Source organism: Chelonoidis abingdonii, chromosome 4, assembly GCF_003597395.2.
Source record: "Chelonoidis abingdonii isolate Lonesome George chromosome 4, CheloAbing_2.0, whole genome shotgun sequence".
In the NCBI taxonomy this organism is placed as follows: Eukaryota; Metazoa; Chordata; order Testudines; family Testudinidae; genus Chelonoidis; species Chelonoidis abingdonii.
In genome coordinates this window covers 36,498,442-36,520,870 of record NC_133772.1, presented here as the reverse complement: position 1 = coordinate 36,520,870, position 22,429 = coordinate 36,498,442, and the positions used below count along the sequence as shown (strand labels likewise).

General features: G+C 39.8%; 1 protein-coding gene across 2 annotated transcripts in view; it reads left to right on the top strand.

The window, feature by feature from the left end:
• Nucleotides 1-22,429, top strand: part of LRP5 (LDL receptor related protein 5) — a 262,260-nt gene that overhangs the window by 211,465 nt on the left and 28,366 nt on the right. For both annotated transcript variants that reach the window (XM_032801562.2, XM_032801560.2), the window contains exons 10-15: nucleotides 1,364-1,590; nucleotides 2,492-2,676; nucleotides 6,683-7,006; nucleotides 8,033-8,235; nucleotides 14,427-14,638; nucleotides 15,960-16,150. In XM_032801562.2, coding sequence (XP_032657453.1) covers nucleotides 1,364-1,590; nucleotides 2,492-2,676; nucleotides 6,683-7,006; nucleotides 8,033-8,235; nucleotides 14,427-14,638; nucleotides 15,960-16,150 — 1,342 coding nt within the window. The remainder of the gene's footprint in view (nucleotides 1-1,363; nucleotides 1,591-2,491; nucleotides 2,677-6,682; nucleotides 7,007-8,032; nucleotides 8,236-14,426; nucleotides 14,639-15,959; nucleotides 16,151-22,429) is intronic.

Sequence of the window (22,429 nt, the reverse complement as noted above, 5' to 3'; positions counted from 1 at the left end):
GACATTTCTGGTTTATATATAGGTGGAGGCAAAGGAGAGTGTTGTATCATCCATCACTGTTGTTTAGTTTTCTTTTACATGAATTTATCAGTGGTGGAAAATGTCATTGATATCATTGGAAAATGAACTCTTCTGTTTAGCTTCTTAACAGGTACACCACAAACTGTGGAAGCTCTTCTGCCAGAGTGCTTCAGCTGTAACAGGGCAGGGATCACTTTTAGGGATCATGGGGATAGTTCAGTTTCCACAGCTTCCAGACCCTGCTGAGACTAACTCAGGTGTCTGTTCAATGCTGGTAGTGGGTTTGGTGTGTGGACAGCTTTCCACTTGGAACTGTGCCAATGTAATAAATTCATGTGCTCCAGACCACACACACAACTACTAAATAAATCGCAGTGCACTTTGGGAAATGGAACTAGTGCTCCCTTAGCTGTTGGTAGAACATTCTGCTGCTATCCTTTTTATAGGTCAATCACTAGAAGGCAACATCTTTCCTTCACACTCTCACTTGTGCGCACACCAACTCGCTTACCTTTAAATTAAAAGCATTCCCTGGAGTCCTCCTATCTCCCAGTATGTTAATTCATTAGTTTTTTCAAGTTGTCATGAAATTGGGTAGTGAAGTAGATATAAGCTGTGTAAAGTGGCTACTCGAAATGGACTTGGTCCCTAAATGGAGAGCAAAAATTGTATTCTGGCTCCAGATGATATCATTAGATATTGTGGGGTGGCCATTTTACATGCATGTTGTTATCACTGGTTTCTTGTGTGCTATGTACATATTCCTTGCTGCATGGCCAGCTCTGTTAAGTGTATATAACTGAATTTTAGGTAGAATCAGCAAACTCTCACTCCTTGTTAATGCTGAGACAAGCTTTGACTAATACAAGAAAACCAATCAGCTAATTCCCTTCTCCAAATGAAGATACATTCATATATAGGTTGAAAACACTGCAAAGAATAAACAAAGAAAAGAATATGGGCCAAAATTTTAAAAGTGAACAGGTGTATGGGGTGGGAGGCTCAATATCTGGGTGCCTACCTTGAGACCCTTTGAAGGGACCTGATATTGAGAGGGTGCATGCTTAGCACTTTCTGAAAATCACATCCCTTCATGCCTCTCAAAGAGGGTATCCAAAATCACTAGTCATTTCTGAAAATTCAGGCCTTCTTTATCTTGTGAATTAATATGTTTCTGTTATCAGTATAGATTATATAAATATGAATTGCAAATACTTTCAGCATTGAATGCTTAGGGATTTACATTTGAATTTCTGTTGAACAATAACCCTCAGAATTTTGATCCCCTAATTTGATGTGTGTCCATAAGGTACATTAATATTTCCACACAATTGCTTTCCAGACCATAAGCCGGGCATTCATGAATGGGAGCTCTGTTGAACATGTGATTGAGTTTGGCTTAGACTACCCTGAGGGAATGGCAGTAGACTGGATGGGAAAGAACCTTTACTGGGCAGATACTGGAACCAATCGAATTGAAGTAGCACGCCTGGATGGACAGTACAGACAGGTTCTTGTGTGGAAGGATTTGGATAACCCAAGGTCTTTGGCTCTTGATCCTACTAAAGGGTAAGGAACATTATTTATTGTTCGATGAGCGTAACAATAATTAATAACATACACTTTTACAGCATACTTTGTATTTCTCTAGCACCATTTCATCAGGAGATCTCAAAGCAGTTTATAGCCATTAATGGGGTAATCACCATAGTACCTCTGGGAAATGGATAGGGCCTATAAAGCAAAATTTTAAATCCCCATCAATTAACTCTTGCTGTCTTTTTACTTTCAAATAATTTAACACACACTAATTGGCTGCATACAGTTACATGGGATATTCCAACTTGCAATAAGTGTGAGTCAAATGTAAATTAGAAAAATCGAGAGATGTATCGTGTGGCATGTCCCTGTTTTAAAACATGTTGAATTCACTTCATTGACCGCTGAAATCTGAGTACTTCTGGGGTGGAATTCAAATGTCAAACACATTCATACCAATGGCAGGAAGTAAAGTGGCATTTACTTCTATTCAGTTGTAACTGCAGAGGAATTTAGTTAGGTTGCAACACCTGAATCTAATTAGGACACCAAGCTTAATACCCTTACTGATTGTGAAAATTCCACAATACCTTTCCGCACCACAGGTATCAGGGCCCTGGTTTTATCTCTCATCTGAAAGAATTAAGCGATTAGTCACAAGGAAGCATGCAGTGGTAGAGATAATAGCAGACTGAAGGAATACTGGGCTTGATCCTGCACAGTCCTGTGCTAAGGACTCTGGCCCTACCCATCAGAGCACACATGCTTAACTTGAACTCAGTGAAATTAAATATTTATGTATTTAATTTTATTGATTGATAGCATACCAGTTACCATAGCAGCTAAAGTCTCTGGGGCCCTGGATACCGAAGCTGGATTTGAATCCATATCATAAACTGGTGCCTGTTTTTCTTCTCTTTTTTGATTGCAGTTATATGTACTGGACAGAGTGGGGAGGTAAACCAAGGATCGTTCGAGCATATATGGATGGGACAAACAGCATCACTTTGGTTGACAAAGTGGGACGTGCCAATGATTTAACTATTGACTATGCAGACCAAAGATTATATTGGACTGACCTAGACACAAGTATGATTGAGTCATCAAACATGCTAGGTAATCTATTGTTATATTCAAAGAAACACACATCATGGTGTTTTGTACAGAACTGTGAGCACCCTGAAGGGAATTTGGTAGATTTTTCTTTTAGAGGGTTTAATTAAAAATTGGAGTTGGTTGCCTCCAAACTAACCTTTATTCTTCTTGCATGACAGGCTTACAGCTAAGGGTTAAGTCATGGATATATTTTTTTACCCAAGCTATTTAATGCATGTTGGAAGTGGTTGAATTAGACTTAAATTTCCTACCACCATTCTAGTGTGTGCTAATTAATATTTTGGAGAGTAGTAAAGTAAAATACACATGATAATGAAATTAAACATGCATAAACTTTATTTGCAAGTTTAACAAAATTGTGAGGTAAACCTTTAAAGTAGTAATAAATTGGTAAAAAATGAACCAGCCTTTCTAAAGCACTTCCCATAGGGTAACAGAGAAACTGCACTTTAAAAATTATAAATGCAGGGAAAGTAAAACAACAAACATTCTATTTTTCTGACTAAAATCCTATACCAGAGAGATTATTTTAATCTCTTTCTTCTGTTGCTGGTATTAAATTACCCGTGTCTTTTACCAGAGCAAAGAGACAGTCTCAGTCTCTTTATTTCTCCAGGTTAGGACAACTGAATCTTTTTGCCTTTAGGGGCCAATTAAACTGGACCAATCTGTGAGTCCGCACACCTAATTCTGTCGCCTAATTGCACAACTTTGTCCCCATCCAAGCCAGACTCCAGCCACAAACTGGTTCTGCTAGTTCAGAATTCAAACCAAAATACATCATTATGACCTGCATTCTTGGTTGTTGTAATGACACTGTACAGTTAGCTAAACATTTTATAGAATTAATTTCCCAACATTTACATGTGTTTTCTTGTGAGAATTTATTAGAACTTCAAAAGCTTTTCTGCAGTTAAGGTTTATTAAATCTTTACATTAACATTGACAAGCTGGGTAACTGAATAAAAGAGGGAACTGATAATACTGTATTTAGCACTTTGTGTAGATCTTTACAACTAAAGTGCCTTATAAAGGTTAACTGTTCCTCAGAAAGCCAGATGAGGTAGACAGAATTATCTCCATTTTTTAGACAAGGACACTGAGACCTGGAGAGGTTAAATGAACTGCCCGATGCTACACAACAAACTGATGGCAGTCTGAGTTAAAATCTAGGAGTGCCTGAGTTCCCTATCCCGTGTTTGTTTCCATAGACCATGCTGTCTTGGTTAGATATGAATTAATATCGCTAGAATTTCTGTATTAAAAGTATTTGGCAAAAGGTAAACCTATCATGGCATTTATATTAACTACTTCAGAGTCACTGCTGTGACATTATTGTTGATGAACCAGGTAATTCCATATTAAGCTCTTATTTTCAAGCCTTGTTTAATTTTCCATGAAAAGCTACAGTTTGGAATGAAACTTGTAAAGCTTTAATTTGGCAGTTTGGCGTTTGGGGGACATGAGAAATCTGTTTTTCTTCAAGAAAGTTTTAGATGTTTTTTCTGTGCTCAGGTCACGTGCAGACACTGCTTATTTAAGTAATAAAAATTGTAAGACATGTCATGGGCTTGGACAACAAGGACACAAGAGCCCCTGGCACATCTTGAAGAAATGTGTTTTAGGAAACCATGTAACTAGCAACAGTACTTTGTGGCTTTCTACTGCCTCTCTTTTCTTCACAATATACTGAGCAGCAGAACCCCAAATATCTGCTCCTGAGCTCACAGGTGCTGAAGCTAGAGCTGCAGGGGGTGCTGCTGCACCCTCTGTTTGAAGTGGTTTCCCTCATATACAGGGCTTGCAGTGTGGTTCAATGGCTCACAGCACCCCCACTATAAAAATTGTTCCAGCACCTGTGCCTGAGCTAAACATGTTGAATTTAACATAGCTGCATTTACTTCAATAATCCTGTATGGACACAGGTGAAAATGCATGGAAAAGAAAAACTAGGAACCACTTATATATCATTAGGATCAGTATTAACCCTGGTTTACGTACGTGATGGTCTGTACCCTGGCTGTGATACAGCATTGCCGTTGTCGGCTGGCACTGATGCTTGAGCTGCTGTTACACAGGATGTAAGTAAATGAGCTACCGGGGAGGGGAGAAGACAATCTCTGGAGCATCATAAAATAGCTGTATGATTCTGAAAGACTTTCATAATCCACAGCTTTTCCAAGGGCTTTCAGTGATTGCAAGTCTTACATTCATTCCTGTGAAAAGTATATGAGAAACGCCCTACCAAATGTATGTCACTACTTGAAATTTTTATTATGGTTATTTCTTCCACCGAAGTAAATTTTTTATCAAAAGCTTTCGATAGAATCCCTCGTCAGATTGATAAGGGAACTAAATTACCAGAGGGCAAGAGGCAGATTTCTGGAATGGATTAAGAACTTTTTATGGTACTGAGGGGAAATTCAGTCCTCATGGCTGCTTCTCAGACTGGAAAGAGATTATATCAGCTCTGGTAAATTAAACTGGTGCTAACACTGGGACTACAATCAGTTACTACATTAATCACTTTGGAGGAGGAAGCAGACAGTGAATTGTTGAAGTTGACAGTGACACATAGTTAATGACATGTAAGGACGTTTGCAAGAACTCTGGGTGGAATTTTAACAAACTCATTGGGTAGGGGAAGTATAACTGCATGAAAGTAAAATGACAAAACATTGCGTGCAGTATGCAATGATGCACACTGAGGATCCTGTCCAGAAAAGAATCTGGGTGGGTGGTGTGGGATGAAGTATGTCTGCCTAGTGCACAGCAGCAATGGCCAAAGCAATCTTAAATTTGTAAACAAGGGGTGTTCTCAGACACTATACAGCATGTAAAAACACCCTCTTCTTAGGGTTTTGTTTACGTAACCTGGGAACTAGCGAAAAACAACATAAATTTCAACTCAACTAGATCAAATAAAGTTTGTTAATTGGTAACTCTCTGCCTAGGGTAAGTAAATTTAAAAAAAAAATTGTAGTAAGATGGCTTTTTATTCCCATGTCTAAGCTTTTCTTTCCTCCCCTAGACTAGGCCAACTCATGAAAAAAAGCAGGGCATTCAAGACACACTCACTAATCAAAAAGATTGTTTTAAACCATGAAGACATTTAGTAGTACATCCTCAGCTGGTGTAAACTGCCATTGCTCCATTGATTACAGTATTATGGGGTTTTCCATAATGGTTGATCTAGTCTACCTTGGCCAGTACCTGATGCTCCAGAAGGTGATAAGACCTTAGATTATGAACTTTAGTAATTAAGCAGTGTCATGTGTGGGAGTGTTAGGATTCCTTCCAGATTAATACAGGAAATCATTTTGAATATCTGCATCTTCTTAAATTGCAGCTGTGGGTTTTTACAACTTAAATCCAACTTCAGAATTCCTCTGGATCAGCTTTATCGCTGAATCCCAGAGATTATCTGTATGGTACTTTGGAGCATGTTGCTTACAGTACTTGTTTCGTATGTGTTTTAAGTTTATTTTTTATCCAGATCAAGTATTTATCAGGGATTAGGTTGTTTTTAAAGACCTTTCTCAGGATTCCGTTTGGGGTGTTAAGCCTCTGACACACAGTAATATTTCTTAAAATGACAGTCGTTCCAATGCATCTGAAGAAGTGGTTTTTACCCACAAAATCTTATGCCCACATAAATCTGTTAGTCTTTAAGGTACCACCAGACTCCTTTTTGTTTTTGTGGATACAGACTAACATACTTAATAGTTCCAGCGGTACTACCTCTGAAGTAAAATATTACTTGGTAGGAATAAGGGTATCAGAATTGGGATCTTAGTGGCTACCTCTTCAGAGGAAGATATTGTGTAATTATGAACCCCAAATTCCATGATACTGACCCTTAGCAAATTACCTTTCAAAAATCAAAGGAGTTAAAAAATTACATTTTAGTCACACAGGGTTAAATAACCCTTTTGTCACTTTTTTTGCAACTGAGTTTCAGTTATTACTTATGATTAGTGCTAACAGTATGAAGTTACTTTTTCAGGTCAAGAAAGGGAAATAATAGCAGATGATCTACCTCATCCATTTGGACTAACACAGTACAGTGATTACATCTACTGGACAGACTGGAACCTTCACAGTATAGAAAGAGCAGACAAGACCAATGGGAAGAACCGGACACTAATTCAAGGACATCTGGATTTTGTGATGGACATATTGGTCTTTCACTCTTCACGCCAGGATGGCTTGAATGACTGCATGCAAAGCAATGGGCACTGTGGACAATTGTGCCTTGCCATACCAAATGGGTATAGATGTGGGTGTGCCTCTCACTATACCTTGGATCCCAACAGCAGGAACTGCAGTTGTATGTCCTTTTATTTCTTATGATATTCTTAAGCACTTGCAGCTCATTGCTGCTTCTGGTTCCTTTTACTATAGAAAGGGAAGGATTCATATACATTCATCTCAAGGGTATTGGTTTTAAAGATGACCAGCAAACAGGGGAAAAAAGGTTTGTGCCCTTTCTATGATGCGTAATGAAGAGCTGAAAAGTTGGTTGTTTTTTTAAAGCCTTAGAGATAGCAGCACTGTCAAGTCTGTCTTGTTTTGCTGGATGTGTTTCTATGGTGACTCAGACGTGTACTAGAAGCTTTCCCAGCCTTTAATTGAATGGATGGGTGGGTGTGAGTGACAGTCTAAATGAAAGCATCTTTTCTCCCAGGTGTTTTAGTTAAACAAGTGTTAGCAAAAACAAAAACACAGGGTTCTAAATCCTCTGGGTAATAATCCCATCCCATCCCAATTAATCAGGTTTCACTTCCTCTGTACGTGTGATGTCATGATCCTGCTAGTTAGCCAATGGTCCATATAGCTCGTCCAGCCAAGTCCGATGTTTCTAATGAAAAAACAAGCAGGAAAAGAAAATGCGCTTGGGGAAAAACAAACAGTCTCTCAACTCCCCCACCACCAAACGTACAGAATCAGAAAGAAGCAATAAGGGAATGTAGTGTCACCTTTAACAAGCCAGGGATGACATGCAAGAGTACCTGCATTTAAGACTGTAGTGTGACTCCTAACTTCACCGTTTTTAGCCTGACTGCATTATCATGCCATTCACATGTTGCCTGCTGTGTAATTTTGAGTATTCCATGATAGTGAAGAGAAATAATATCTCAGTGAGATAGTGTTGGACTCATCCTCCAAAACTATGAAATTTTGAGCAAAAATGAGGCTTAAGATTTAATAGCAAGAATATCAACTTGTGATCGTTTTGTGATCATTTTTCACACCTCTAGATTTTTCTTTTCAGTCCTATAGAATGATTGCTACCAGTGTACTTGGGGGTTATGTTGCATTTTCTTTTCTTATGCATTTTGTTGGACTGTTTCAGCACCCACCAGCTTCTTGCTGTTTAGCCAGAAGTCTGCAATCAGTCGGATGATACCAGATGACCAGCAAAGTCCAGATATCATCCTTCCTGTGCATGGTCTAAGAAATGTCAAGGCCATTGATTATGATCCCTTAGATAAACTGATTTATTGGGTGGATGGACGTCAGAACATTATTAAAAGAGCCAAAGATGATGGTACCCAGGCAAGTTTATGTGTGTGTTTATATATGTATATATTGTGTGTGTGTATTTAGTGTATTATCTTTTTTTAGTATGTATTTTATACTTGAAGTTTTCCAGACAGCCATCACCTTAAGCCCTGATCCTACAAAAATGCATGCACTTGTTTAAATTTGGGAGTAGTACCTATGGATTTGCAGAATCAGGATCTTAATTTGTATACAAAGAACAATAACAGAATTCTGTCAAATAAAGCGTGTTGCCACATGGCTTATATATTACAAACTACAAACCTCAAAACTGTGATAGTTGTACGAAGACAGTCAGAGAAACTCTAGCCTGGTACCACTAGTTTACGCTTTTTATTTCACAGTAATTACACTTTTAAAAATCAGTGTTATACGTGACAGTTTGGTGAGCATAATATCGTTATAAAAGTCCCTGAGACTAAAAACTCAGTCTCAGCCATAAAAAACACATTGGGCCCTAATTAAGCTTAAAATTCATCACATACAATCATAGAGATGTAGGACTGGAAGGGACCTTAAGAGGTCATCTGCTACAGTCCCCTGCACTCATGGCAGGATTAAGTATTATTTAGACCACCCTTGACAGGTCTTTGTTTAACCTGCTCTTAAAGATCTCCAGTGGTGGAGATTCCACAACCTCCCTGAGCAATTTATTCCAGTGCTTAACTACCCTGACTGGAAGGTTTTCCTAATGTCCAGCCTAAACCTCCCTTGCAGCAATTTAAGCCCTTTGCTTCTTGCTGGATCCTCATAGGTTAAGGAGAACATTTTTTCTCCCTCCTTTTTGTAACAACCTTTTATGTACTTGAAAACTGTTATCATGTCCCCTCTCAGTCTTCTCTTCTCCATACTAAACAAACTCAGTTTTTTCAATTTTCCCTCATAGGTCGTGTTTTCTAGACCTTTAATCATTTTTGTTGCTTTTTGGACTTCCTCCAGTTTGTTCACATCTTTCCTGAAATGTGGCTCCCAGAACTGGACGCAATACTCCAGTTGAGCCCTAATCAGCACAGAGTACAGCAGAAGAATTACTTCTCATGTCTTGCTTACAACACTCCTGCTAATTTTATTTTTCAATAGCATTACGCTGTTGACTCATATTTAGCTTGTGATCCACTATAAACCCCAGAACCCTTTCTGCAGTACTCCTTCCTAGGCAGTCATTTTCCATTTTGTATGTGTGCAACTGATTGTTCCTTCCTAAGTGGAGTACTTTGAATTTGTCCTTATTGAATTTCATCCTATTTATTTCAGACCATTTCTCCAGTTTGTCCAGATCGTTTTGAATTTTAATCCCACCTTCCAGCTTAGTATTCTCCACATACATTATAAGTATACTCTCTATGCCATTATCTAAATCATTGATGAAGATATTGAACAGAATTGGACCCAGAACTGATCCCTCCAGGACCCCACTCAATATGCCCTTCCAGCTTGACTGTGAACCATTAATAAATACTCTCTGGAAATGGTTACCTAACCAGTTATGCACCCACCTTACAATAGCTCCTTCTAGATTGTATTTCCCTAGTTTGTTTATGAGAAGGTCATACGAGACAGGATCAGAAGCCTCACTAAAGTCAAGATATACCACATCTGTTGCTTCTCCTCTATCCACAAGGCTTGTTACCCTGTCAAAGAAAGCCATTAGGTTGGTTTGACATGATTTGTTCTTGACAAATCCATGGTGACTGCTACTTATCACCTTATTGTCTTCTAGGTGTTTGCAAATTGATTGCTTAATTATTTGCTCTGAAGTTCAGCTCACTGGTCTATAATTCCCCAGGTTGTCTTTTGTGACGGGGTGCTGGGCCAGAACTGCCGACTCAGCTCTCTGTCATGCCAGCTCCCACTAAAGGAAGTAAATTGGAGCTGGCTAGAGAAAACCTGCACCTAATTGGTGAAAGGGAGAGAGCTGCCTGCACAGTTAGCCTGGAGCTTTATAAAAGGCTGGGAAGAAGGAAGCTGAAGGAGGGAATGAAAGCAGAGAGAGAGCTCTTCCCTCCTGGGTGCAGACTCTAGAACTCAAGCTGTGTATGATAAAAAGGTGGTGGCAGCACAACTTGTAAATAAATGGTGCCAGTCATTACTGAACCCCAGGGTCTTTGAGTGACTTTATCAGCACAGCAGGGACAAGAACCAAGAGGGGCCTGCAGCGCCCTGCTACATCTTTATTTCCCTTTTTATATATGGCAGTCAAATTGTAAAAATACTCAAGGGCTTTGCTGAATAAGGATGGGTTTGAGCATCTGTTTAAGTGCTTTGCTCATTCAGTGCTTTAATTCTTACTCCAGTTGCTTGCGCAATGATGATAGTGTGTTGCTATTCAGAGACAATGTCCACAGTTACACAGCTGTCAAGTTTTGAGAGTTTAACAGATTCCTAAAACATATAATTAAAATAATACACAATGAAATTAATTTTGAGGTAGACTAGATATAGCTTCCATTGTTCTTTGGCTCCTGTGACCTCCATTACATAATTTAAATGGAGCTGACACTGTGTGTCTATATGGGGGATTTCAACTATCTCCATATTGACTGGGTACATCACCTTAGGACAGGATGCAGAGATAAAGTTAAATGACTGATTCTTGGAGCGGCTAGTCCTGGAACCCACAAGAGGAGAGGCAATTCTTGATTTACTTCTAAGTAGAGCAGAGGATCAGGTCCAAGAGGTGAATATAGCTGGACTACTCGGTAATAGTGACCATAATATAATTAAATTTAACATCCTGGTGGTGGGGGAAACACCACAGTGGCCCAACATTGTAGCATTTAATTTCAGAAAGGGGAACTACACAAAAATGAGGAGGTTAGTTAAACAGAAATTAACAGGTACAGTACCAAAAGTAAAATCCCTGCAAACTGTATGGAAACTTTTTAAAGACACCATAATAGAGGCTCAACTTAAACATATACACCAAATTAAAAAATATAGTAAGAGAACCAAAAAAGAGCCACCGTGGCTAAACAACAAAGTAAAAGAAGCAGTGAGAGGCAAAAAGGCATCCTTTAAATAGTAGATGTTAAATCCTAATGAGGAAAATAAAAAGGAGCATAAACTCTGGCAAATGAAGTGTAAAAATATAATTAGGAAGGCCAAAAAAGAATTTTAAATACAGCTAGCCAAAGATTCAAAAAGTAATAGAAAAAAAATATTGTTTAAAGTACATCAGAAGCAGGAAGCCTGTTACCAACCAGTGGGGCCACTGGACAATCGAGATGCTAAAGGAACACTAAGGACAATAAAGGCCATTGGTGGAGAAACTAAATGAACTTCTTGCATCGGTCTTCACAGTTGAGGATGTGCGGGAGATTCAAAACCTGAGCCATTCTTTTTAGGTGAAAATCTGAGGAAATGTCCCAGATTGATAGGTGTCATTAGAGGAGGTTTGAAACAAATTGATAAACTAAACAGGAAAAGTCAAGGACCAGATCATATTTACCCAAGAGAGTTCTGAAGGAACTCAATGTTAATAGCAGGATTACTAACTGTAGTCCTGTAATCATCATTATTTCCTAATTTAATTAATCAGTTCCGTAGCCCAAATGACTGAGGAGATAACTAATATGGTCCAATTTTTTAAAAAGGCCCCAGAGGGGATCCCAGCAATTCCAGGCTGGTGCCTGAACTGCCAGTACTGGGTCAAATGGTTTGAATATAAGTGAAAGAATCAAAATGTCAGACACATAGATGAACATATTTGTGCTGGGGGAATAGTCACATGGTTTTGTAAAGGGAAAATCAGCCTACAATCTACTAGAATCATTCTTTTGAGGGGGTCCGAATCCAGACTGCATGTGGATACCAGGGGGACCAGTGATGTAGTGGTATTTACGATTTCAGAAAACTACTTGCAACAAGGTCCTCACCAAAGGCTCTTAAGCAAGTAAGCAGTCAAGGAGAAATACAGAGGGAAGGTTTCCCATTCGTATGTAGGTACCTGATTAAAAGAATAGGAAACAAGGGTAGGAGTAAATGGTCAGTTTTCAAGAATGGCAGATGTAAGTAGTGTGTGTGCCCCCGAGGGTCTGTGCTGGCACCGTAGTCCTACTTTAACATTCATTAAATTATCTGAAAACGAGGGTAAACATGAAATGGGCTATATTATAATTTGCAAGATACAAACTATAAATAGTTAAGTCCCAGGCAGACTGCAAAGAGCACAAGGTCTTCTCAAACTGGGTGACGGGCAACAAAATGACAAGATGAATTCATGTTAGATAATGCAAGAATGGCACCTGGAAAACTAATCCCAACATATAACAATATAAAATGATGGAGCTAAACTAGCTATTACCACTCAAAGAAGGAATCTTGAGTCAATTAGAAAGTTTCTGAAAACATCCCTCAGTGTGCACAGACAGTCCAAAAAGTGAACAGATTGGGAAATCATTAAGAAAGATATAATAATAAATCGAAAATATCAAATTGCCTCTATATAAATCCATGGTTTGCCCGCATGCTTGAATATTGCGTGCAGAATTGTTTGTCCATCTCAAAAAAGATATTTGGAAATGGGAAAAGTTCAAAGCAACAACAAATGAAATTAGGATTATGGAATGGCCTGCTGTATGAGGGGACGTCAGCTTGAAAAGAGAAACGAGTAAGGAGGGATTGATAAAGTCTATAAAACAAGATAGTGTGGAAAAGAATATAAGGAAGTTTATTTATTCTTCTCAATACGCAAGAACTAGGGACCACCAAAAGAAATATAGCGTAGGTTAAAAACAACAAAAGAAAAAGTATTTTTTTTTTCAACAACACGCTCAGTCAACCTGTGAACTTCTTGCAGAGGATAATTGTGAAGGCCAAGACTATAACAGGGTTCAAAAAAGAACTAGATAAATTCATGGAGGATAGGTCCATCAATGGCTATTAGTCAGGATAGGCAGGGATGGTGTCCCTAGCCTCTGTTTGCCAGAAGCTGGGAATGGGTGACATGGAATGGATCACTTGATGATTACCTGTTCTGTTCATTCCCTCTGGGGCATCTGGCATGGGCCACTGTCAGAAAGACAGGATACTGGGCTAGATGGACCTCTGGTCTGATTCAGTATGGCTGTTCTTATATCTCTCTTGCTTTCAGAGAACCTATTGTAAATTACTCATGTCCTTCAAACAAGAAAGAAAATTTACATTCTAAGCTATTTTGATTGTTGCCCTTGATTTTTTTGTGGGGGGGGGGGGAGGGCGGCGTGTCAAAATGAATTACCAGCTGGGGGCGGAGGACTTTTGAAGAAGTGCTGAACATACTCTTGGGATGATACTAGGTGTTAATTGTTGGAGTGTGGCTTCCCTTTGGTGGTACTTCCCAGGTGCAAATTGCATTGGAGATTAATTTGCTGTGTTTTTTCTCATGTATTGCACTGATATAAAGGGTGTTAAGGTCTTTGAAGCAGCAGCTTCTCTGGAAATTTGGCTTCGTAGTTTACAACTTACTTTAATTTTTGTTTTGCTGAATTTTGCTATTTCATGTTCTATGAATTTTGCTAATTAGTATTGTGTATAGATAATTGGATATTATTTTTCCACTTCTGGATAAAGCTTTTCTTGGCTAAGGAAAAGAATAGCTTTGATTTTTTTTTTAATTTATATTTCATTACATGCTGTCAAGATGAAAATTTGTATACATAAAAATGATTCCTTACCTTATCTTTAAACACATCTCAGAATATTAAAACCAAATTGTAAAAATGCAGTGGGGTTTTTTGGTGGGGGGGGTTTTTCCCCCCCCCCCCAAATCCTGCTGTTTCTTTTTTCCATTAACTCAGTTTGGGCTATGAATAAAGCTCTGCTTGTTTTTATATATATATAAAATAGTCTTTGAACTGGATCATCTTGTCTTTAAGTCATCTAGCCCATTCCCCTGCTAATACAAAATTGTTCCCTTTGCAACATTCACCATTGTTCTATTCAGGCTAATTTTGATTAATCTTAGTGATGGAGACTTTGCATAATCTGAATGACTTTTTGTCCAGATATTGTCCCTAATCCATAGCACATTTTTTTCAGTCAGCTTCATTCTATTTCTTCTGGTTTTTCCTCCCTAAATAATTTCCTTCCTGATTGTTTCAGATATTTGTAGATTATCAAATTACCCCATAATGAAAGTTACATGTTTTCACAGTTCTTGTCTTAATGGGTGTTCTTTTGTTGTTGTTGTTCATGTTGTGCCACAGCCTTTCACTGTCATGAGCACTCCAAACCAAAGCCAAAATCCAGAGAAGCAGCCGCATGACCTGAGTATTGATATTTACAGCCATACCTTGTACTGGACCTGTGAGGCCACAAATTCAATCAGTGTTCACAGACTTAATGGAGAACCAATTGGAATGGTGTTAAAAGGAGATCATGACAAGCCAAGAGCCATAGTAGTCAATGCAGAGCGAGGGTGAGTCTTTTTCCATGCTTCGAGATTAAGTAAATAGTGCATATGTGCATCCGTAGTAGAGTGAGAGTGTGTGTGTATATTCACATATTGTGTGTTTATTCATTTAAGGCCAGATCCTCAGTTGCTTTGAATCAGCACCTGTTTATTTTACACCAGCTGAGGATCTGGACTATAATGTTTAGTTTTTCAGGAAATAGTGTGTTCAGAAACAATTCAGTCCTCTGTCATGTGGAAACATCACAATAACAGCTAGTGCAATCAGATCAAAGCAGATGTGTTCCTTTACGTTTTGAACCTGCGTATTTTAAGATCAGTTCTTCCTGAAGAATGTTTTACAATTATATGTTTTAAATTTTTGATATAAATTTAAAACAAGAGGATGTGCTGGATAGATTTGCCACAAGCAGCTGAAATAAAAGAAATTGTTTTGCTGCATAGCAGTTTTGGTTATATTCAAGGTACCACATCTCTACTGCGGGGTATCATTAGCTTTTATCTTGACATAGGTGAAGAATGAGCCCTTTTACCGTTCTCTTTAATAAGTTAAATGCCCAACTTCCTGACTACTATTAAAATGGCTTAAGAATCATATGTCTGACAGATGTTGAGTGACAGTATTCCATATCCATGTGGATACAGCGGTTCTGAGAAATTCTGTGGAACATTTTCAGGGTTGTTGACTTACTGTTCAACAAAGGAATGATTGTATACAGTACCTAATATCTATAACCCATTTTAGTGGCTAGTGGGGGGATTAGAGATAGGTAAGGCTTCAATTTCGTTGGGATCAATTTGCAAGGACATATTTCATAGTTAGAAAAGAAAATCTTTAGTCTGTGCTTTTGCAATTAAAATGGGAATTTGGTTTTCCAGGATGATTCCTGAAACACTCTGATTCATTAGCCTCCACTTTTCCAGCCATGCTTTAAACCCATTTTAAAATAAATCCAAATTATGATTTTTAAAAAAAGTCTTAAAGATTAAGGAACAGTGAATATGGCGGCTACCAGGAGACCTGAATTCAGTAGTGACTCCTGACCTGTGAACTGAACTGCTCAGAATAGTGCCATTCCAAGCAGTGTTTCTCTTCCTTTGGGAGCATCAATCTTGTTAATCTTATTGGGATTTTTTTCATGCAGTGAAAGAGGAGGAGTCTTAGAGAGAAGGCAGGATTTTTTGTGAGCGTTGCTGAGAACTGAGCCTGGGGAAGAGGTGCTCAATAGCACTCATTAGGTTTAAAAGAAACTATGATAACAACTATAATGAAACCCCTGCCCACAAAGTCTTGGTTTAAGAGGCTGGTGTCTATATTTGTTATCAGGTACATGTACTTCACCAACATGCAAGAGCGAGCCCCGAAGATAGAGCGTGCAGCCCTGGACGGCACAGAACGAGAAGTGCTCTTTAGTACCGGGCTGATCCGACCTGTTGCACTGGTAATTGACAACAAGCTTGGGAAACTCTTCTGGGTAGACGCAGATCTCAAACGCATTGAAAGCTGTGATTTGTCAGGTACGCGGTTGCTAAGCACACTGAGCATTGGGTATTTATAGTGTGTGTAGTCCTTCTCTGACACAGACCCAAAGGGCATCTTCTAACTCTAGCAATGCCTATTTTGTGTTTGTGGCTGCAGAAATTATCAGAAACGGGCTCTCTCCTTTGCAGCACATACATGGACAGAGCCTGTAAACTCTTAAAGGACATCACCGCCATAACTGAGTGTTCTGGTTTTTTCAATCACTTGTACAATAACTCCTCGCTTAATGTTGTAATTATGTTCCTGAAAAATGCGACTTTAAGCAAAACGATGTTAAGCTAATCCAATTTCCCCATAAGAATTAATGTAAGTAGGGGAGATTAGGTTCCAGGGAAATTTTTTTTTTTCCAGACAAAAGACATATATATACTCTCTCTAAGTTTTAAACAATTTAATACTGTACATAGCAATGATGATTGTGAAGCTTGGTTCAGGTGGAGGAGTCAGAGGGTGGAATATTTCCCAGGGAATGCCTTACTGCTAAATGATGAACGATGAACTAGCAATTGGCTGAGCCCTCGTTAACTCGTTAATGTAGCCTCATGCTTTACAAGGTAGCATGAATGGAGGGAGGGGTGACAGCATGGCAGACAGACACACACACTGTGTGTGTGTGTGTGTGTGTGTGTGTGTGTGTGTGTGTGTGTGAGAGAGAGAGAGATGCGCATTTCCCCTTTAAGTATGCTGACTGCACTCTTAAGTACACTGCCTTATTAAGTTAATTAGCAAGCTGATATCTTAATTAGCAGCTGCTGCCAGGAAGCTCCCTCCATCCTGAGCCCTGTCATGTGTCCCCCCTGCTCTATGGAGATGGGGTAAGCGGGGTGCAGGAGCAGGGTGGAGGGGGACACCCTGACATTAGTCCTCTTCTTCTGCACCCCCCTACAGCCTCCGCACAGCAAGCAGGAGGCTTGGGGAGCAACTCCAAGGCAGGAGCAGCACGTGGCAGTGGGGAGAGGGACAGCTGAACTGCCAGCAATTGGTAACCTGCTGCGCAGCTGCTGCACAGGGAACTTAGGGGAGCAGGGAGCTGATGGGGGGCTGCCGGTCCACCCTCGTTCCAACCACCCACCAGCTAGCTCCAACAAGCTTCTCTTCCTGCAAGCAGTGGACAAAGCAGGCGGCTACCAAACGATGTTATAAGGGAGCATTGTGCAACTTTAAACGAGCATGTTCTCTAACTGATCAGCAAGGTAACAACAAAACAACGTTAACCGGGACGACTTCAAGTGAAGAGTTACTATAGTTGCAATTAACTTTTGAACACCCAAGGCTGGTCAATGGCAGTGCAGACAATGGCAGGTAACTGTAGTAGCAGTAACCTGGGGCATTGCCAAGACCGAGAGAGTCATTTAATTCACACACACATGAACCTTTCCCACACACCAAAAACTTTAATTCTTCTGAAGTGAGTGACAATCTAGTTTGTCTGGAATACTGATTTAGTATAGCAGTGGGAGTCATGTGAAGTCATCACATTTCCCGCTATAGCAATGCTACTTCACATCTTTTTATTATACTGCTACTACTTGGCTTTTATACATGGCTTTGTCTGTAGATCTCAGTGTTTTACAAAGGTGTATAAGCATTATGGGCCCCCATTGTACAGCTGGGGACAATGAGGAATAGAGAAGTTAAGCTACTTGGCCAAGGTCACTCGGTCAGTCAGTAGCAGAACCGGTACAACAAACATTCATGTTTGCTTCCTTCCAGTTCAGTGTCAGTCACTTCTGATCCTCTGTGGATTAGAGGAAGCAGCATATGAAGGAGAAGTCAGGAGAGCAACGAGTTTGGGTCTAAGGAGCTAGAGACAAAGTTACCAACAGGAGGCGGAATCAAAGTCGGGGTTCAGAGAGTAGAGTGCACAGGGCACAGTAGGAGGACAGTAATAAAAATGTGGGAGTGGCTGGGCAATAGATCACAGCAGGACTGGAAGAGAAGGGTCAGGAAGGTGAGAGACAGAAAGTGTCAGAACACTTCAGAACTGGAAGAGAGACCAGAAGTCAGGAGAGCATTTAGTTAACCCATGAAAGAGAGAGGGTCATGTGGCAGAACACACAAGCGTTGAGATCAAAGTAGGGACTGACTGTTGCTGTTTGTACAGGGCCTAGCACAATTGAGTCCCACTCTTGGCTGGTCTTCGGCACCACCGTAATAAAGTGGGGCAGGGAAGAGGGAGAAGGCAGTGTCAGAGATGCATGAGAAAAATCAGTTGGAGATAGGGCTGTAGGGGAATGCACCTGGGAGGAGGGCAGTGAACAAATCTGTGTTGGTATTGCCTCTAAAGAGAAGGCTAAAAAGCACTGCCAGCTACTCCCATCAAAGAGGGAAAGGAGACCCAGTCAATTAGCACAATTAATTGGTCCCTATAAGCCCTGCTGGTGTGTGCTCATGACTCCCCCAATTTTTTGACATCTAGATGGAACTCAAAAATTGCTTTAAAAAAAAATAAAACCCCAAAAATGAAAGTAATAAACCCTGAAAAACAGAAGCCCTAATTATAATGCATTGTCGGTTCCTCAGGGAAGCGATCTATTAATTTTTTCCTCTTTCTTTTTTTGTTTGCTAAGTGGTATGTATATAAGAAGTGACTTAGGACTCAGGTGGTACTAGGTGAACGATGACCAGCATGCAATAGTCATAGTTTTGGCAGGGGATAGCACACTGTGGCTTCCATTGTAGCTGGTCTGTGTTCCCCTAAAGAACTTCATCCAGACACTACAGATGTAGCACCTTAAATTAGGGTGGATCATGTTACATGAAAAACTAAACTTCCTCTGCTTAGTCCTGAATCAGGGCTTACAACATATATTTATTTGATGAACATTAAGGGGAAGCAGCCAGAAAATAAGATGCTATAGAGAAGATGAAAGGGGAAAACTGTAGGGATAAAAGAAAATCTGTAATGTTGATTAACCAGAGGATATGCCTCTCGTAGCCAGAGAGATATGGCTATGTTTGATCCAGCTGAGCTCACTGTAATTTGATCCACTGAGCTGTTGATTTTTGAAAAGTTAACAGCACATTTTTGTGTTTAAAAATGCTTTGTATTCTCATATCGCAAGCCTTGAAGAGAATCGACAGCCAAAAGGACCTTGGCTTGAATGAGACCACAAGAAATAACTTGTGTATTGGGCAAAACACATTAAAACAAAAACACATACACGAAAGGATTTTAATGTAAACTGAGGTGATCATGAAAAATCAGATCAAAAGGTTGTGTTGTATATTTTATTCTTATTAGGCAGTGCTAGGTATCCTTTCCCTCTTGCAGAATTAGGGAGATGACCCATTTTTTTAAACTCATCAAATCCAGATATTTTACAGCACTGTGTTGAAAGTGGCAGAACAGCGACTAAGCTGTCCAATGTTTAACTTTCAGGGAAGGTGTTACATGGTCTTGTCTGTAGGACTTTCATTTTCATAACCAAGGGTTTAACCCTGTGCCCTGCCTTCCCCCACCAGCTTTGAGTTATTGATGCTTTTTGGAATCTCATAAGGCTTTGCAAACAACATCAGTCTGCCGCCAGGTGATATAACCTGTTTATTTTATTTTTAAATAGCTGAAAGAGTTTGAAAAAATTTATTTGAGGTGAGAACAAATGCTTTGTATTCGATGAAAATGTAAATAGAGGAATTTGTCCTTCAGGCTTTTCATAAGGTTTTTTTTTATTTGGGGCTTGGCTACATTAGAAATTTCAAAGCGCTGTCCTGGCAGCGCTGTGGGAACACTGCTGCGGCAGCGCTTTGAAGTGTGAGTGTGGTCAGAGCGGCAGCGCTGGGAGAGAGCTCTCCCAGCGCTGCTTGTAAACCACATCCCTTACAGGTGTAGAGAGCAGCGCTGGGAGTCGCGCTCCCAGCGCTGCCGCCCTGATTACACTGACACTTTACAGCGCTGCATCTTGCAGCACTCAGGGTGGTGTTTTTTCACACCCCTGAGCGCGAAAGTTGCAGTGCTGTAAAGTGCCAATGTAGCCAAGCCCTTGAATTCTAATTTCCACCTTAAAAAGATTACACGTTTATTTCATACTGGAAATCAAAGTGTTTAATTACTAAGGAAATTAGATACTTCTTTTACTTGTAACATGATTTTCATTATCATTTTTATTATTTAACCAGAAGGAGAATACTACTGGGACTTCAGCTCAGGCACCTCTGCAGTAAGTCACTGGGAGAGAGGCAGCCTCTTCCTAGTTTGTAAAAGCAGAAGACACAGTTGATGATGTGAAACCTGCACCATTTCAGGACAGGAAACATCAACTTTATTTTTAGTTTTAAATGAATTTGGCCAATTTTTAATGTTTTTAAATATAAAATTGTTAATGGAATAAAAAAGTTCCTTCAATTTATTACTGCTTCTGTTAAGAAATTGGTCTATCTGGGTTTTTATAATGTAGGCCAATACCATGGTGTCTGAGCATAACTGAACCTCACTTTGCAAACTCAGCACCCATGGCCCAGTTCTGCAAGGTGCCAAGCATTTCTGAGAGGCACTGAGAATTCCAGTCCCATTGACTCCAATGTGAGTTAAGAGTGTTCCACATTTTGCAGGATCAAGGTCCCAGCGTTTAGGTCTCCAAGGCTGCAGGTCCAGCACCACCTTCCCATCCATTTTTTGTTACTCTTTTTTGCATTTCTAAATCGTGCAAATCTGCATGTTTTGGGGAGGAAAGCCTCAGAAGTACAAATCAGCCGTCAGAGCCTGAGCCAGTCCCCAGTGAAATCAATGGAGAGGCTACTATTTGCATTGAGGCCCTCAGCTCTTTGTGGACCACCAGCTGTTGGTCCATGGACTATGGTTTCAGAATCTGTTTTACTGTATGCTCTCAATTCTCTGCTCAACACTGTGATACGTACTCCTGGTACTACAGCATTACAGGAGGTCCTCATCCGCCCACCCCATTTTCAATGGCCCAGGACAAAGGGAAGCAGTCAACACTGGACAAGGATTGAATGCATTTCTTCCGTAAACCTTACTGGCAGTAGTTATTTCCCACTGGAGAGGGTTAGTATTGCCTAAATGTGTGAGAGAATTAATTTTAGAATTAATCAGAAGGAGCTGGAAATTCCTGACCTCCGTATAATTTCCCTTTAATTTAAAATAATCTGTATGTATCAGGCAGTGCTCCTTTTAGCAGTATAGTAAAAATCTTTGTGCACTGTAATCTTCTGAACAAATTAAATAGCAGCTGTAATTGAAAGAAATGTTATATTTGCATGCATGGCTGAGCTCTTAAGTAATTTATTCAGCAAATTATTTGAATCTAGCGCTGATTAATGTTTTTACTGTGTATCCAAATTCTGTAATCTTATTTTGTGTCATTAAAAAAAAAAAAGTTTAAATGCCAGAGAGGAAAAGAGCAAGTTAGTCACAATTATCATTATTCCATAATTAAATCTTAGAGCAGAGATACCACTGACTCACATCGTCCATTACACTTGTCATTTCTTGTGGAATACATCTGGTACACATAGGCAGGAACTGCCTGCCAGTGGTTTCTCTGACGTAAGAGAATGATTCAGGGACTGTCATTATGGAAAAAGCTACAAAAAAAAGTTGCAACTTTTTTAAGCACCTTTCACAAAAATGGTACAATAAACACTATCAGACTGCCAGCAGTAAATGTTAAAAGCGGCCACAAATATATATTTCTTTTAACAAATTTTAAATGTTAGCTCAGAGTGTTTTGAATGATAGGACAGATGATTTGATGTTGTTGTTGGTGTTGTTTAGAGGTGAAACACCACTTTGATTTTTATCCCATTTCTTCCAAACACTAAAGTTAGGCTCGCTGGATGATTAGGCAGGTGAAAGGAAGTATGAAGGAAATGGTATGTGGAGGTAGGAAGTAGAATGTGGCCAGTTCTCAGATGCATCCATATGGACGTTGTTTAGCATACAACAGGATTTGTGCCCTTACCTCCCCCTTTGCAGGTGTATACTGCATTCATTTAGTAGTAGTAGTGGTAGTAATAGCAACTTGTATTCTAGTAGTAGGTAGAGGCCCAAACCAAGCCTGGGACAGTTTCATGCAAGGCATTCTACAAATGTAGAGGGAGAGACTCTCCCTGCCCCACGGAGCTTACAGACTACATGTAGACTGGGCTGCAATACAAAATGCTACAGCGTTCGCACGCACTGACCACAGAAGGCTGGTCAGTGTAGACCAGGACAAATCATGGTCAGCATGACATCAGCGAACCACAGTTAAATCCTGCTGGGTTGAGGGCTCAGTCATGGTTTGCTGACATGA